The sequence below is a fragment of the Marmota monax genome, unplaced genomic scaffold (genome assembly GCF_021218885.2).
Source record: "Marmota monax isolate L192 unplaced genomic scaffold, Marmota_monax_Labrador192_F-V1.1 WCK01_AAM20220418_F8-fsc00034, whole genome shotgun sequence".
NCBI lineage: Eukaryota > Metazoa > Chordata > Mammalia > Rodentia > Sciuridae > Marmota > Marmota monax.
Genome location: NW_026693934.1, coordinates 14,113,885 through 14,128,273, shown reverse-complemented (window position 1 = coordinate 14,128,273; position 14,389 = coordinate 14,113,885). Strand labels below are relative to the sequence as shown.

The window sequence follows — 14,389 nt, the reverse complement described above, 5'->3', positions numbered from 1 at the left end:
AGTACAATCTACCTAGGCTGGTCTATTTTACCTCCAAAAATAGCTCTTAATACGTTTGTGGATCTCCATTTTCAATGCCATTACCTTGGCTGAGGACCCATCATTTTGTCCCCAGGGACTTCTGCAAGCAATAGCTCTATCAGGTCTGCCTCAAGCCTTGACCCCTCCTAACTCCTATCATCTGCTTTGCAGTCAGAGGATTCTTGAATATGCACATCCAAACTGGTCCATTCATTTCTTTCAAATGAAGAAACTGCCTGTATGCTATTGTGATGGACAACTCTTTGTGACCAGATCAGTTAAGATGACTCTATTTCTGTTAGAAAGCATCTTGACCCAACAGGACAAAAGTTAATAGATGAAAAATGTTTTAGAAGAAATCATTGAAACTCTGGTGACTAGTTCCTAATACAGTTTTCTCAATCAGGCAGGTATGCATTATAATGTGCATCAAAGACAAGCAAACAGGAGAGAAATGAACTATACCTTCAAAAAGCTCTAAGAATTTTCCTGATGATCACATATAATCCCTTTAACAGTGATACAGAATTAGTATCTTAATATTTACAGATAAACAATCCAAAATTAGTGAAGATAGGTAATTAATATAGTGTCACATAATTAGTTGCAGGAAAAAAAAAATAGAAATGAACTAGTTTGTACTATTAGTCTAAAAGGACACTGTCTCTGCCTGGTACATCATTGGAATCAAGCTTTCTTTGAGCACTTTAAAAACAGTTTACCAGGCTGGGGATGTAGCTAAGTAGCACAGCATTTGCCTAGCATGTACAAAACAGGGTTCTATCCCAACATTGAAGGAAAGAAAATTTACTGTTTACTAAAAATGGGATGTAAGTTGTTTGTAGAAAATTGAGAGAAAAATAAAATTGTCTGTAACCATACCATACAAAGATAAAACTGCTGATATTAGTTTGAGGGTTTTTTTCCCCCCTTAGCTTTTTCCTCTACAATTATATATCCATAGATCAGTTAATATATGACACACCGTTGGTTGAAATGTATATATAATGTTGTGTTTTTTACGCTTTTTTAAAATCAAATATATCAGAAGTGATTTAATTGCTTAAAAAGATAAAAGAAGAAAGGAGAACAGAATTAAGTGGTGAGAAGGAGAAAGATGACTCCCACATAGCAGTTGGAGGTTTGGTTTGAAGCAAGTGAGGCTGGGCTGCACAGAGCATGCACATTGACCACAGCAGGCTGGGAAATGAGCCCCACTCTTTCCAAACCTCCCCAAATCAATCATCCCTACACTTGCCCTTCCTGTTTCTCCTGCAGGCAGCAACTTGAATGATGGCTTGTGGCATTCGGTTAGCATCAACGCCAGAAGGAACCGCATCACTCTCACTGTGGATAATGAAGCAGCATCCCCTGCTCAGGACACCACCCGGGTACAGATTTATTCTGGAAATAGCTACTACTTTGGAGGTAAATTCTCCAGCCTTTGAATTCAAAAATAAATGGGCAGGGGGAGGGAAAATATAGGGGGCAATTATATCTCACTTTGTCAATTAGGCAATTCTTCTGAAGTATGTGTATGCACACACACTCACACACCACACATACACGCACACACACAGACACACACAAACACACCTAAAATAGTGTGAAGCAAAATCTTTCATAGCTGTGCAAATATAAATTATCTAGGACAGTGCTGAGGAAGAAAAGAACTTGAGCTATAAGTGCTGGTGTTACATAACACATCCAAAGGAGATTTTTTTGTAGCCATGCCAAGCTCTGTGATCGCATTGGAAAAGAGAAACTCAGCTGAAAACTTGGGGAAAGTGAACCAAGAGTCAGCAGTACCTGCAAGAGGGAAAATTCAGGTGCAGAGGCAAAGCCAGCTGCCCAGCCATCTAGGCTAGTTCAATGTTATTTTGTAGTCTTAGCCACTGTCTTCCCTTCTCCACTTCCTCTGAGGTCCTCCTTGCCCATGGAGAGGGACAGCTGGGAGTGGGGGGGAAGTAGGAGGCTCTGCAATGTGAACCACTTCACATTCTATTCTCTCTGGTGTCTGGTGAATCCTGGAAATCTTTCTGATGACAGATACACAAGAACAAATTGGTGAGGGTAAATAACATATGATCAGGCATCTACTACATTTGTATACACACACATATACTCTTATTTATCCTTTCAATGTTATTTCCTTTATTTTAAAAAATAATATCTGATTCCTTAGCCAGTTATTGGTATTCTATAAACCATCCCTGAAAGGAATTTAAGCTTCATGGCTGTCTGACCTTGAGCAAGGCACCAATAATCCCTGGACTTTCTTATCTGAAATGTGGGAAAATAAGCTCAACTTCCAGAATTGCTAGGAGAGTTAAGTGAGACCAAGGTTTAAATATATAGAATGGGAGCTGGGAGTGTAGCTCAGTGTTAGAGTGCTTACCTAACATGTACAAAGCCCGGGATTCATTCCCCAGCACCACACATACACAAAATTGGGCAAAATGGCACCTGTTATATGAGAGAACATGGAAAAATTGGCTTCAGTTCTTTTAGATATGAGCATGGGGTTGGGATCAAGAATATAGTCCCTAACTCTATTTCCATTACAAAATTGAATTATTATATAAAAGCATGAAGTGCATCCCCCACCCCTTTCTTTCTCACATCTGTACACAGTCTCTCAAAGTGCTGGGGATTGAACACATGTTAAGTGCACACTCGACCATTGAGCTACAACCACAGCATCTTTAGTCTCTTATCTTCACACCCTAGCATGTACAAATCACTTCTCTCCTCTTGAGGAAATGTAGTTAAAGCTTTGAAATACACAAGGGACTATGCAAGGTGCAGCATACATATTTGGGGGAAGGAGGAAAGCAGGAGGGAAGCAGTGCAGAGCATAAGAAAGAACCTCTAGTCCTTCAACCCAACTCTTCTCCATGTGTGCAGTTCTGTCTTACCTCATTTGATTCATGCAGCAATTTTGTGAGGTAGCTAATAGCATTCCCCATTTAATAGATAATAAGAGTGACATTTGCTGACATGAAGTATCTATCTATGTAAGGTGGCAGACCTAGTAAAGTAGTAGAGCAAGGACTCAAATACAGAACTGTGTTCTCCTCAGCCTGCTAATGAAAGCAGAGAGATAAAAGCAAATACAGAAAAGGGTATTGGGGTCCCTGAAGATGTACATCACAGACTGCATAATTCTGCCCCACATGCACTATTTCAGCAACAGAGAAAGAAAAGTGCTCTTAAACTTATTCTAGAAAAACTGATTTCAAATAATTATCATTAAATAAGTATCTGACCTGTCACAAAGGCAAAATGACTCCTCTCATTTAAAGAAGTTCTCTTAGAGGTGGACTCTTCAGGGGCACTGGGCTTAGGAGATAAAGATTTATCTGTGATTTGAATAGTGTTTAAACAAACGCCCCATGCATAGACTGTAAACTTGAGGTGAAAAATTAGTTTCAGTAATAATAGTCAACTTACATAAATTCTCTCTACAGCTTCAATTAGAACTTGTAGCATCTCTCTTCATTTTATAGTGTGTCTGTGAGCTGTTAACCAGCTGCCGGCTTCAGCCCAGCAGTGACTGTCTATTAGAGATGGCTGAAATAATTCCCAATTATTTATGGGTTATTGCCATGTTTTCAAGCTTGCATTCCCATATGCTTTGAACCTATTAAAACCATTGAGATGGAGTTTGTAAAGAGCACAAGCACTCCTATACCTGCTTTGCTCTATACCTGTCTTAATGAGAAGTAGATATGCCCTTATTGGAAGCTATGCTAAATCATTGCAATGCATTTTTCTCTTTAAAAAAAAAAGATACAGCATTAACCTTTCACAAATGCTATTATAGATCTATAACTCTGTGCATTTAAACCCTACTTCCTTTAATGTCTGGATTTGCTTTGCACATGATTTCAAAATTCCAGTTACATTCCTGTGTGTACCTTTCTCAGAAACTAAGCCTGTTAATGCTAACAATTAACCAGGCAATGACTCTGCTGCCATGCTTACCCAAAACATGATTTCCTTTGAAAGTGTAATTCAGAAATGAATTGTGCATTTAGACATGTGTTTCAAGACAGAGCCAAGATTCCTGAGTAGTTACAATATGTTTCTTCCTTGAGATGAGTGAAGGATGCCATGCCAAAGAATGACAAATAGCTTGCGAATAAAAAAAAAAAAAATAAGAACAAGATAAATGTTGTAGTGTCGGTATTCCCTTTAACACCCTCTTTCCCCCTATAAAGTGATTGAGTATTCCCATTTTGTATCATTTCTGTCCCCTCCCTGAGAATGCTAGGATTTACAACAAAAGTACATGCACTGCGATGAATGAAAAAGTACCAAAATAATTAGACCTCAAGGTCTTCCATCAATAGGTCGCCAAAACAATGACTGATCATTTCAGTATTCTTCATCTTTTTTCTCTGTCCCACAGGGTGCCCCGACAATCTCACCGATTCCCAATGTTTAAATCCCATTAAGGCTTTCCAAGGCTGCATGAGGCTCATCTTTATTGATAACCAGCCCAAGGACCTCATTTCAGTTCAGCAAGGTTCCCTGGGGAATTTTAGTGATTTACACATTGATCTGTGTAGCATCAAAGACAGGTAATTATTGTCTCTTCTCCTCTGTTCTCCCACCCCCTTCCCATTCTCACTGTTCTAAATATGAGTTTCTTTAAGCAAAATTCTAATCCACCAACATTAGCCACATTAGACATAATTGAGTCGCCTAATGGAAAATATTTCTGAAAGGATTTCAGGCCCAGAGAAAAATGGTTTAAATTAGTTGAGTCTCTCTTCATGTTGACTTGCAGTAAATGGGATATGCAAATTAAATCAAAATACAAATTTGTGAAAGGATTAAAATTTTATGCATAAACAACATTTGATTACTTTGAAGTTAAGAGTAAAGCAAAAAGGAGGGAGGAATTGCTTCTCTCCTGAACCATTTCATTCTTTTCTGCACTGGGTATCTTTTCTATCACAAGCATCTAAGCATCAGGCCTCCTGGGAATCTGACAGCAAAAGCTTTGGGCAGTGTCAGACTGTGCACAGCAGTAGCCTGGGGGTGGTTGATCTTCACTATCATGATCCCCTATGCGGCTTTGTTGACCCAGACCCTGGCTAGCAAAAATCAGCACTCTTATTCTGCAACCCATAGATCTAGCAAAAGCTTAGTTTTCTCCATCATTTCTCCTGGGATGTGGCTCTTCTCAGGTTGGGAATTTCTAGATTTAAAGATAAACTGCAGAAAACCACAGAGAATGAATTCTGGATTTTCAGCAACATTTGCCATGTTCCCCCTGCAGCACCCACCTCCTTTATTCTTTTAATTCTGCTCACCCCAGTCCAAATAGCATTGATCCAATATGCTGAATAAGATCTGCTAAGTGCATGGGCTGTGTGTTGGTGATAGAGATCCTCTGCTCAAATTTCATCAGGGAATTAATTAGTTATTACAAAAAAGTGAGATAAATGACCAAGCAATGCACCCTTATTTGTGGGACACATGGCAGTGGCAATTTAGTCTTGCTCTAAGAATGAGATCAATGATGCTGAGTGGAATCTTAAAGGAGGAGGCAAAGTCGGGAATGGCCAAGGCGGGAGTGGGTGGGGATTGGAAGAACAGTGTCATGAAAAGACATGAAAACAGGAGATAGCATGGCTTACAAGTATTAACTCAGAATACTTCTTTTGCCTTTAAAATCTCTATTATTGGAACAAAAGCATTTTATAACTGATGGTATGTAATAGTTTAATTGACAGCACTTATTTTTCTCAGTGGTATATAATTGGTGGTATATCTTATTATTCATAGTGTCTTTAGATTCAATTAATATAGTTCATATAGAGAGGATCAGTGTGGTGAAACACATGGCTTGAACTAGAGAGGTGGACCTGTTCTTCAATCGTGAAGAATTCTGTGTGCTAGTGAAATGTGCCTTTATGTTCTAGGCAAGAATCAGGAAGAAGGGCTGGGATTGTGGCTCAGTGGTTGAGCGCTCCCCTAGCACTGGCGGGACCCAGGTTCGATCCTCAGCACCACATAAAAATAAAATGCATTGTGTTGTGTCCATCTACACCAAAAAAATAAATATTAAAAAAAAGAATCAGAAAGAAGTGGTCAAATTTGCACAGTTGAAGGAGTATTCCAGAACAAGTTAGAGAGTAAGCACAGATCTAGGAAGGTGACTGTCCATCTTTGTCTGGGGGAGCAATGAGGAGAAGTATCAGGTCTTCTACCAAGTGACATAGAAATCAACTATGCAGAAAATAGTCTGTGCTAATGCTGGGAATGACCCATCAAATTTGGTGGAGCTTCATGTGCATGTTTTCCTGTTAATACCACAACTCAGGGAATCATCAATAAAGCACACAGACTTCCTGGTTTGTATGCTTTATTTTTTTTTCTATTTGACCAAGTGAAAAAGTGGGTAATAAAATGTGTGCTTCGTTAAAATGCACTAGTTAAAGAACTCAGAAGAAAGGGTATTACAGGGAACAATTTCTCCCCTTTGGTCTTTAATAATGGTGAGATATAAGCATCCTACTTCATCAGGCAGCAAAGCCTTTTGCAAAGTGTGGATCAATACAGGGAACATTTATCAATAGGAATCTCTTTGATACCTTAATTTCTAATCAAGGAAGCTCTCATTATTTTTGATTACATGAAAGTCATTGCTAGCTACACTGCATCATTACTTTTGTGTAATTGTAGTCTTGGGTAATTATATTACATACAATTGTGTTTTGGTTAATTGTATAATAAGGGATTGTGTTTAGTTTAGTGGGTAAATGGTATGTTTTTCTTGATTTGCCAGACACTTTCTCTAAGAGAAGGGAAACCCATGGCAAAATGTTTGCTTTATGCATTATTGATTGAACCTATATTTAACACTTGTTTGAGAGAGACAGGGGTAACAAGGAGAGACAGGTGGTTTCTGAGTTTGGTGTTTCATTTATAATGTCCAATTCAATATGAACACGATTTCAGGGTAATTGCAAAGTCACTGCCTTCAAGGAATGGACAACTTGGTGGAGAGGGAGGAGAGAATAGTGTGGTTGTTACTTTCCTTATCTGTGTTCCTGTCTGAAAGTTCATGGAGGATGGCCTAAGAGTATCTTCTCCCAAACTTCTTCCTGTCTCTTTCCTCAGAGGCTACAGACACCCAGGCCTCCTCCCTTACCTTCCATAGCTCTCCTTCTCCTTCAAAGTGAAAAAGGATCATCCCTACCGGCCTCTCTTTCCCACTGGTCCCAATTATTACACATTAAAGGTCTTGGTGCTGGTCATTATGGGAAAATCAGATACGGGAAACACATGGTAGCATTTATAGAAAAGGCATGATGGTTCCAATATCTTAAGAGGTTCTCCAGGGAGTCTCCTTTGAGATGGTGGCTGGAAACTCTGGTAGGTACTGACTGGTTTGAGCTGTTTACAATCTGCTTTTGAGATATTATCTTAACTAAAAAATGGAAGGTCCTTTCTCAGGAATTAAAAAATTTTTATTAATCTGCATGCCAGTAATGGGCAAATTACCAAATATCTTGCCTCTGGGAAGAAAGGAGGTGGAATAACTGGCCAGGCCTACAGCTCTAGCAGCACGGAAAGCATGGGTTTAGGCAGTTCCTGTGCCTAATTGTGCAAAGACAATTAGACAGAATAGGAAGAGACAGCTGGGATACCAATAGACCTTTCCAAGGAGACCCCACACCCTTTAATAGTCCCTATTAATTTGGGAGATACAAAGTACAGCTCCTCCAGTCTCATGGTCTCTATATCCCAAGCTCTGGTTCTTTGAGCTACATTTGTTCCCTCCCTTGAAGGCAAGACATTGTATTCTAATCTCTCATTGAGAAAAGGTACTTTCAATAATTGCCTCATTTGAAGAACAGCTATTTATTACACTCTCTATAGTTCAATCTCACAGAAAGGCATTGAGTGAATAAGTGAAGCAAACATGTATATTTGTGAATAAGATACTGAGTTATAGAACCCTGGAAGTATAGAACCACAAATATTCCTGCAGTCAATAGCTTTCTGTCACTGTGACAAGATATCCAGAAAAATCAACGTTAAAGAGGAAACAAATTATTTTGATTAACAGTTTCAGAGGTTTCAGTTCCTGGTCACTTGGCTGTGTTATTTCTGGGCCTCTGGTGCGGCAGAACATCATGATGGAAGCGCATAGTAGAGAAAAGCTTTTCTCCTCATGGTGGCCAGCAAGCAGAAAAAAATTAGGGGATATAGACAAGGTAAAGCCTACAATGGCTTGCCCCCAAGGACTTATTTCCTGCAACTACACCCCTCCTCCTACAGTTTCTACCACCTCCCAATTGCCCATTAAATCATAAAACTATCAATGTGTTAATCCATTGAGAATATCATGATCCAATCACCTTCCAAAAGTCCCATCTCTGATTGGTGCATTGGGGAGCAAGACTTTAACATGTGAGCCTTTGGGGGAACTTTCCTGATCTAAACCACAGTAAGCTCAATTTTCAAAAATGGGGTGACTATGAGCCAGAGATGTTTTTCAGCTTTTCTAAATTCACATACAGCTAAAGTTGCAGTCAAGAGTTGAACACTGCCAATGTTCTTTTCTCTGTACAATCTACTAAACAGGCACTGACCTAGAAATGTCAGTCATTGTGTAACTGTGACTCTAAATATGTAACACCACCTTTTGCTCAACCGGATAGATTTTTCACAAATATGCAGTATGTCTTATTCTTTGTCATCTTTATGTGCCCAATGGATGGTTCTAGTCAAAAGAGGGACAGTCAATTATTGTGTACTGTCAGGTAGGGTCTGAGTGGAGCAAGATGGGCCAGGTCCAGAGGTGGCCTGAAATCTAGTATCCTATGGAAAAGCCATTCAATGCCAGAAACAATCTGCAACACTCTGGAGTTCAAGTTATAGGACAGTAGAGACAGATATCAAATGCCAGCCAAGAATTCAAAGAGAAGTTGGAATCCAAGTACAAAGTCCAACAAGGAGTGGGGGGGTGGAGACAAGGGTGCTAATGAATGAGTTAGGGATGTCATACCCAGAAAGAAGCTTGGACCCCAGGGTAGGTGGCTACAGTTTTGAGAGGTGTTAGAATGCACTTAAATCCCAACCCACAGCTTTCCACCTTGAATGATGTTATGTTATCAATCTTTGTTCCATGTTTCTCCTCTTGAAAGACCCAGATCATAAAACCTCCCTTTATGTTGAGAGGTAAAAGAGAGTGTGATATCAACAGTTGCATATCTAGTATGAAGTAATACTCAGAAAATGTTCACCATGTTCATTCCCAAACCCAAAGTCTTTCCTGGAGAGAGGTTCTGATCTCTTTCAATAAATCCTCAAACCCCACCAAGGCCAAATGATTCCCAATAGTTTCTGGGAGTGACTCCCACAGAAACATATCCTTGCATGTGCCCTAAATTGCTCAGTTTTACAACACCCTTTTTGGGTTTCAGTTTTCTCTAGTTCAAGGAACCTGCCTAGTTCCTAGGACCTCTAGTTCAGGCCACCAGCCAGTGCCCATTAGTAAATCACCCATTCATTTGAGCTAAGACTGTAGTCTTGCCAGTTTTCTTAAGGCAAAAGTCTCAGAACCAGTGCTAGGATGAGGTTAGAGATCCAATTTTAAGGTGGTCCTTCCTTAGAGATTCAGGCTTGTGCCAAGTGTGCATTCCCAGTTTAAGGACTTCCTTAAATCTTTTAAGCAATTTTGTGTTTGCATCAGAATCATCAAAAGTGCTTGTCTAAATACAAGTTTCTGAATGGGGGAGGGGGCATGAAGGTTAAGCCTAAAAATTTGAGTTTCTAATAAATTTCCTAGTTTTAGTTGCTGTTGGTAAGTAGGGCCAAGTGACTACTTTTTGATAATAGCTACCTTAAAGAATCTAATCCTAGAAACCATGGAATTGCTGGGACTCTTCAAGGATGATATAGATCTGGGGGAGAAAGGATGGTCCCTGCACCTCTTGAAACCACATGTAGCTTCTCTCCTGGCCAGAATCTCATGGGATCTCCAAAAAGTTCTAGGAGACCTGCCTTAATGTCACTTTCTCCAAAGGGGCATTTAAGTAAGTCCCAGAGGTAGTGTTGGGGGTGGGGATGAGTTTTCTTTTCCTCCAAGACTTCCCTTGTCTCACCGCCTCCCTGCTTTTCAAGACAAAGTCTTGCTTATTACAAATCAAAATATTCAAATGCATAAATGATGGGGGATTTGGGTTGGATGGGAATGTGGTTTTAGAATAGCTGAGGGAGTCAACAGTTATACTCATGAGATATATATGAGTACAATTGATTGACTTTTTGGTCCCCACTGAATGGCATAGCTTGATCTTTTCTTATAGAAAAATCACACAGCTTATAGATGGTAGTAGTACCATTATCAACAAAGTAACCCTCACCTCACATACTGACACCTTGTAAAAGATTGACAGACACTGGTTTCAAGACCTAGTACTGGAAAAGGGCTGGGATAGGTTCTATTTTCTGTGAACCTTCTTCATACAGTGATGCTATTGGGGAAAGTCCTTGGAGATCATCCAGCCTTAGTTTTGTACAGCCAGAAATGGAAGTCCCACAAATAAAGTCAGGTACAGAACCAGGAACTTCGCCCTGGTCTTTGCTATTGCATCTCAAGCAGAATTTTCACTACAATTCTTTTGAAAGTCAAACAATTTTTTTTTCAAAGAATGGATCACATGTAAAACAGTGCATTGGATTTCCTATAGCCATTTTTATTATGAAATGTAGCTTCTCCCTTCACAACCACTTCATTTTCTCTCCACACGTTTTCTCTAAAGAAAAGCATTTGCCAAACTTTCTGGTCAAGATTCTTACCTTCTGGTCTCAGGGTTTGGAGTGCTGTAAACATGGGGAGGAGGAAAGCATTATGTTGGATAACCTCCCATAAACAGACTCCTGCTAAAACCCACCCTGTGTGTGGGAGTTTGTCAAAAACAGTGGGTAATATAAAAAGATTACATTGCGGGGTAATACATATGTTTTAGTTCTCTCTCAAATTGAAAGCTTTTACATTGGGTGCCAGAAAAGCCATCCTAAGGGCAATGCCCACACAATCTGTGCTCCAAACTCTAAAGTGAGAAAAGTTGCAATATGGTATTCTCCCTTTATTCATGGGATGGGGCCAAAATCAAAAGATCACTTCTGCTTTTTTTTTTTAAAGTTATCATTTTTGCTCTATTTCATGGAGGAAAAGGAAAGATTATATTTTATGCACTAGTTACTGAGCAAACATTCTCTAAATATCACTTCATTCAATTAATTCCACAGTCCTGCCAAGCCCACCCAAGTGGTCCTCTAAAAGAGTGGCTCACAGGTCACATAGCATCTGTGGTAACTTGCTAGAAATACAAATTCCCAAATTTCAAATCATACCTCCTGGACCAGAAACATGGTTGCAGGTGAAATCTAAGTATTAACAAATCCTCCAGGTGGTTCTCATGCACACTCAAATTTGAGAACCACTGTTTTTTTTTTTTTTCCCACTATCACCATTTTACAGATTAAATCACCAGTGGTCAGGGAGTTTCAGTAACTGCCCAAGGTCACATATCTAGTGATTGGGGGTACTGGCATTCAAATCCAGTTTTCCTGATTCCTCAATCCATATAAATATGGAGGGCCTATTCTCAAACTTCCAGAGCAATAGGAAAAACAGGCATGTTTTTTTCCAGGGAAGGTGAAGGGAGGTGTCATTGAGGACTTAAGACTTTAGAAAGAGATCCAAGAATAGGCTCAATATGGGGAGACCAAGCAGAGTCTTCAAGATGCTCCACAATGGCCAACTAAGGCTGAGACTGAGAGCTGGTGAGGTGTTGGATATTTCTTTGCCTGGTTTAGAGGGGCTGCATTGGAAGCAGTGGGTAACAGAACTTGAGTCAGGATCAGAGAGAACTAACCAGCACACGAAACAGTCTGAATCTGAATAAGAGGCCATATTATTAGCTAAGTTTTAAAGAATGCTTACTATAGGCCAGGATATCATGAGAGATAGATAGATAGATAGATAGATAGAGTGTGTGTGTGTGTGTGTGTGTGTGTGTGTGTTACCCTAATGATCTGGAATAGATAATATCATTAATTCTGTATTACCAACAATGAAATTGAGATACAGAGACACTAAGTAACTTGCCCAAGGTTACTTAGCCAGTTTGTGGTAGAGCTTGACTACACATAAAGGAGTCCCATGGGAGAGATTTGGCCTGTCCTTGTATAGTACTACTTTGAATCCAATGATGGTCAAACATTTTGCCTTCTTCAGCATCATGGAAAGAAGAAAATGTTGTGTTTTCATCCAATGACAAAATCACAAAGTGGGCAGTATTGAGAAGAAGACAAGGGACGTGGAACATGAGAATAGAGCACCTCTGGAAACATAAGTTATCATCCATGCAGCTCACTGTCATAGCCTTGTGATGAACACACCAAGGGACACTGTGAGGGAGCTCATGCCTCCACCAGGAGATTTAGCTTTGCTAGTTCTTCAGGCTGGTTAGGAATGGAGAAACTTCAGAACTAGCCTGGCATGACCATTCTGTGGCCATAGATTTTGAGCCAGTTTTGGTATGGGCTGTTCATCTGGAATTCCCTATAAAAAGTGCAGATTCATTTGTCTTCTCCTTAAGTGAAAGTTCTTCCCATCCCCATCTAACACCTCTTTGAATGTCAGTAGAGAAGAGAGGCTTGCGAAAAATACAAGGAGGATTTGTTTGGAATGAGTGCACTTTAATGAGTGCATCTGTTCTGTTACCAACCCCATCTCTCTCATCACTTGTTTTCACAAGGAAATTGGATGATAATGTTGGTGAAATGGTACTTCTCTAACTGTGCGTGAGGAAGGGCACCAAGGTACATTTGATTTATGGCAAAAACAGAGGGTCAACCACACTGAAGGTGGCATTTTATTCGGGCCCATCAGACAGTGTTGAGAATCTTCCCCCATCAAAGGATAATTTGAAATGTTCATGCTGGAAACAAAGCCAGACTGGTGAGCTGAGTGAAGTCTCATGAACACTTCCAAAGATGATGGATTCCTTCTAAGAGCTATTGCTTTGAGACTAAGGGGTGATGCACACTTTCAGGGAGCCGTGAGAAAGTGTCTATCAAAATCTGTAGGTGTCTGGATCATCTGTCCTGAGAAATACTGGCTAAGCAATTTAGATTTTAGACAACATAGAAGCCAAGGAAACTTTTGATCTTAGATAGAAACATGAGGAAAATGTTAGTTTAGATTCTCAACTTACTTTTGTAAGGCAGAAAACATTTCTAAATTAATAATTAGAAGAGATTCTTCCTTGTTGATCTCTTCACAGAATCAATATCTCAATGAGCCTTCATCCAAAATCCTGATACAGGCCTTCCATCTGTTTTTCCACATTCTCTAAAGGAGCTCCCATCTACACAACCAACACTGTGTTCTTTTTCTTCTCTACATTGATGTGCACTCCTTGAGCCCTTGAAGTCTGAAGACTTTTAACACTGTTATTCTCTGGTCCAAAATAAAATATAGGTAGCCATAATAAGCAGCATTTGTAGACACATTTGGAAGAGAAAATTTCAATGTTGTGAGACAATGAAAAACCAGATTTAACCTCCAATAACAGGTTCTCACTTATTGCTGCTACAGAAATTAATTTAAAATCAGCATTGTACTATTTTTATTTTGATTAGGAACTCTCACAGAAAGTTCATAGAGCTCAAATCTGGCCTTGTGGATTTTATGGTGACACAGACATGATTTTATGGTTACTAAGCTACGTCCACCTGCAATTGTGTCATAGGCATCGTGGGCACCATTTACACCAATGTGTTATTAACTGGCACGGAGCCTGAAGGTGACCTTGGCCCCTGGTTAGCAGATGAGGAAGCTTACATTAACTAAGTTTAATAACTTGCTTTAAAATAAAATCAAACTCCAGATTTTGTGGTGGTTTAAAGCCTTTGCATTTTAGCTCAAAAGGAATCTCATCTCTTTCTGTTATTACTGAGGGTGATGCATACACTTTATAGCCATAAGTTGTTAAAACAAAAGTCAGGTGATATTATTCCCTCATCCCTCTTGGAGTGTTGACAAGGATTGACTGAGAGCGGAAAGATGAAAGTTCTTAAAGTTAAAAGCAAGAGAGACAGAAATGGATGGGGCACTGTGCATATCATCGGGCTGGGTTTTAGAAAATCTGCACGCAGGCAGGAAAGGATGACATTTATTTGAATAATTTACCTACATACATAACCTCTTTTATTTTTTTGGACAAGTGATTAATGTTTTCACTTGATTCAAGTTACAGATTTGAAATCTTCCCTCGAGGTTTAGCTTCATCTTTAAAAGATCTCTTGGACATGATTTAGTAGGCCTACT

General features: G+C 39.6%; 1 protein-coding gene across 1 annotated transcript in view; it reads left to right on the top strand.

Annotated features, from left to right (window-relative positions):
- Nucleotides 1–14,389, top strand: part of Cntnap5 (contactin associated protein family member 5) — an 824,707-nt gene that overhangs the window by 457,131 nt on the left and 353,187 nt on the right. Inside the window, exons 9-10 of the mRNA XM_046463789.2 lie at nt 1,300–1,449; nt 4,436–4,607. Of these exons, the coding sequence (XP_046319745.1) occupies nt 1,300–1,449; nt 4,436–4,607 (322 nt within the window). The remainder of the gene's footprint in view (nt 1–1,299; nt 1,450–4,435; nt 4,608–14,389) is intronic.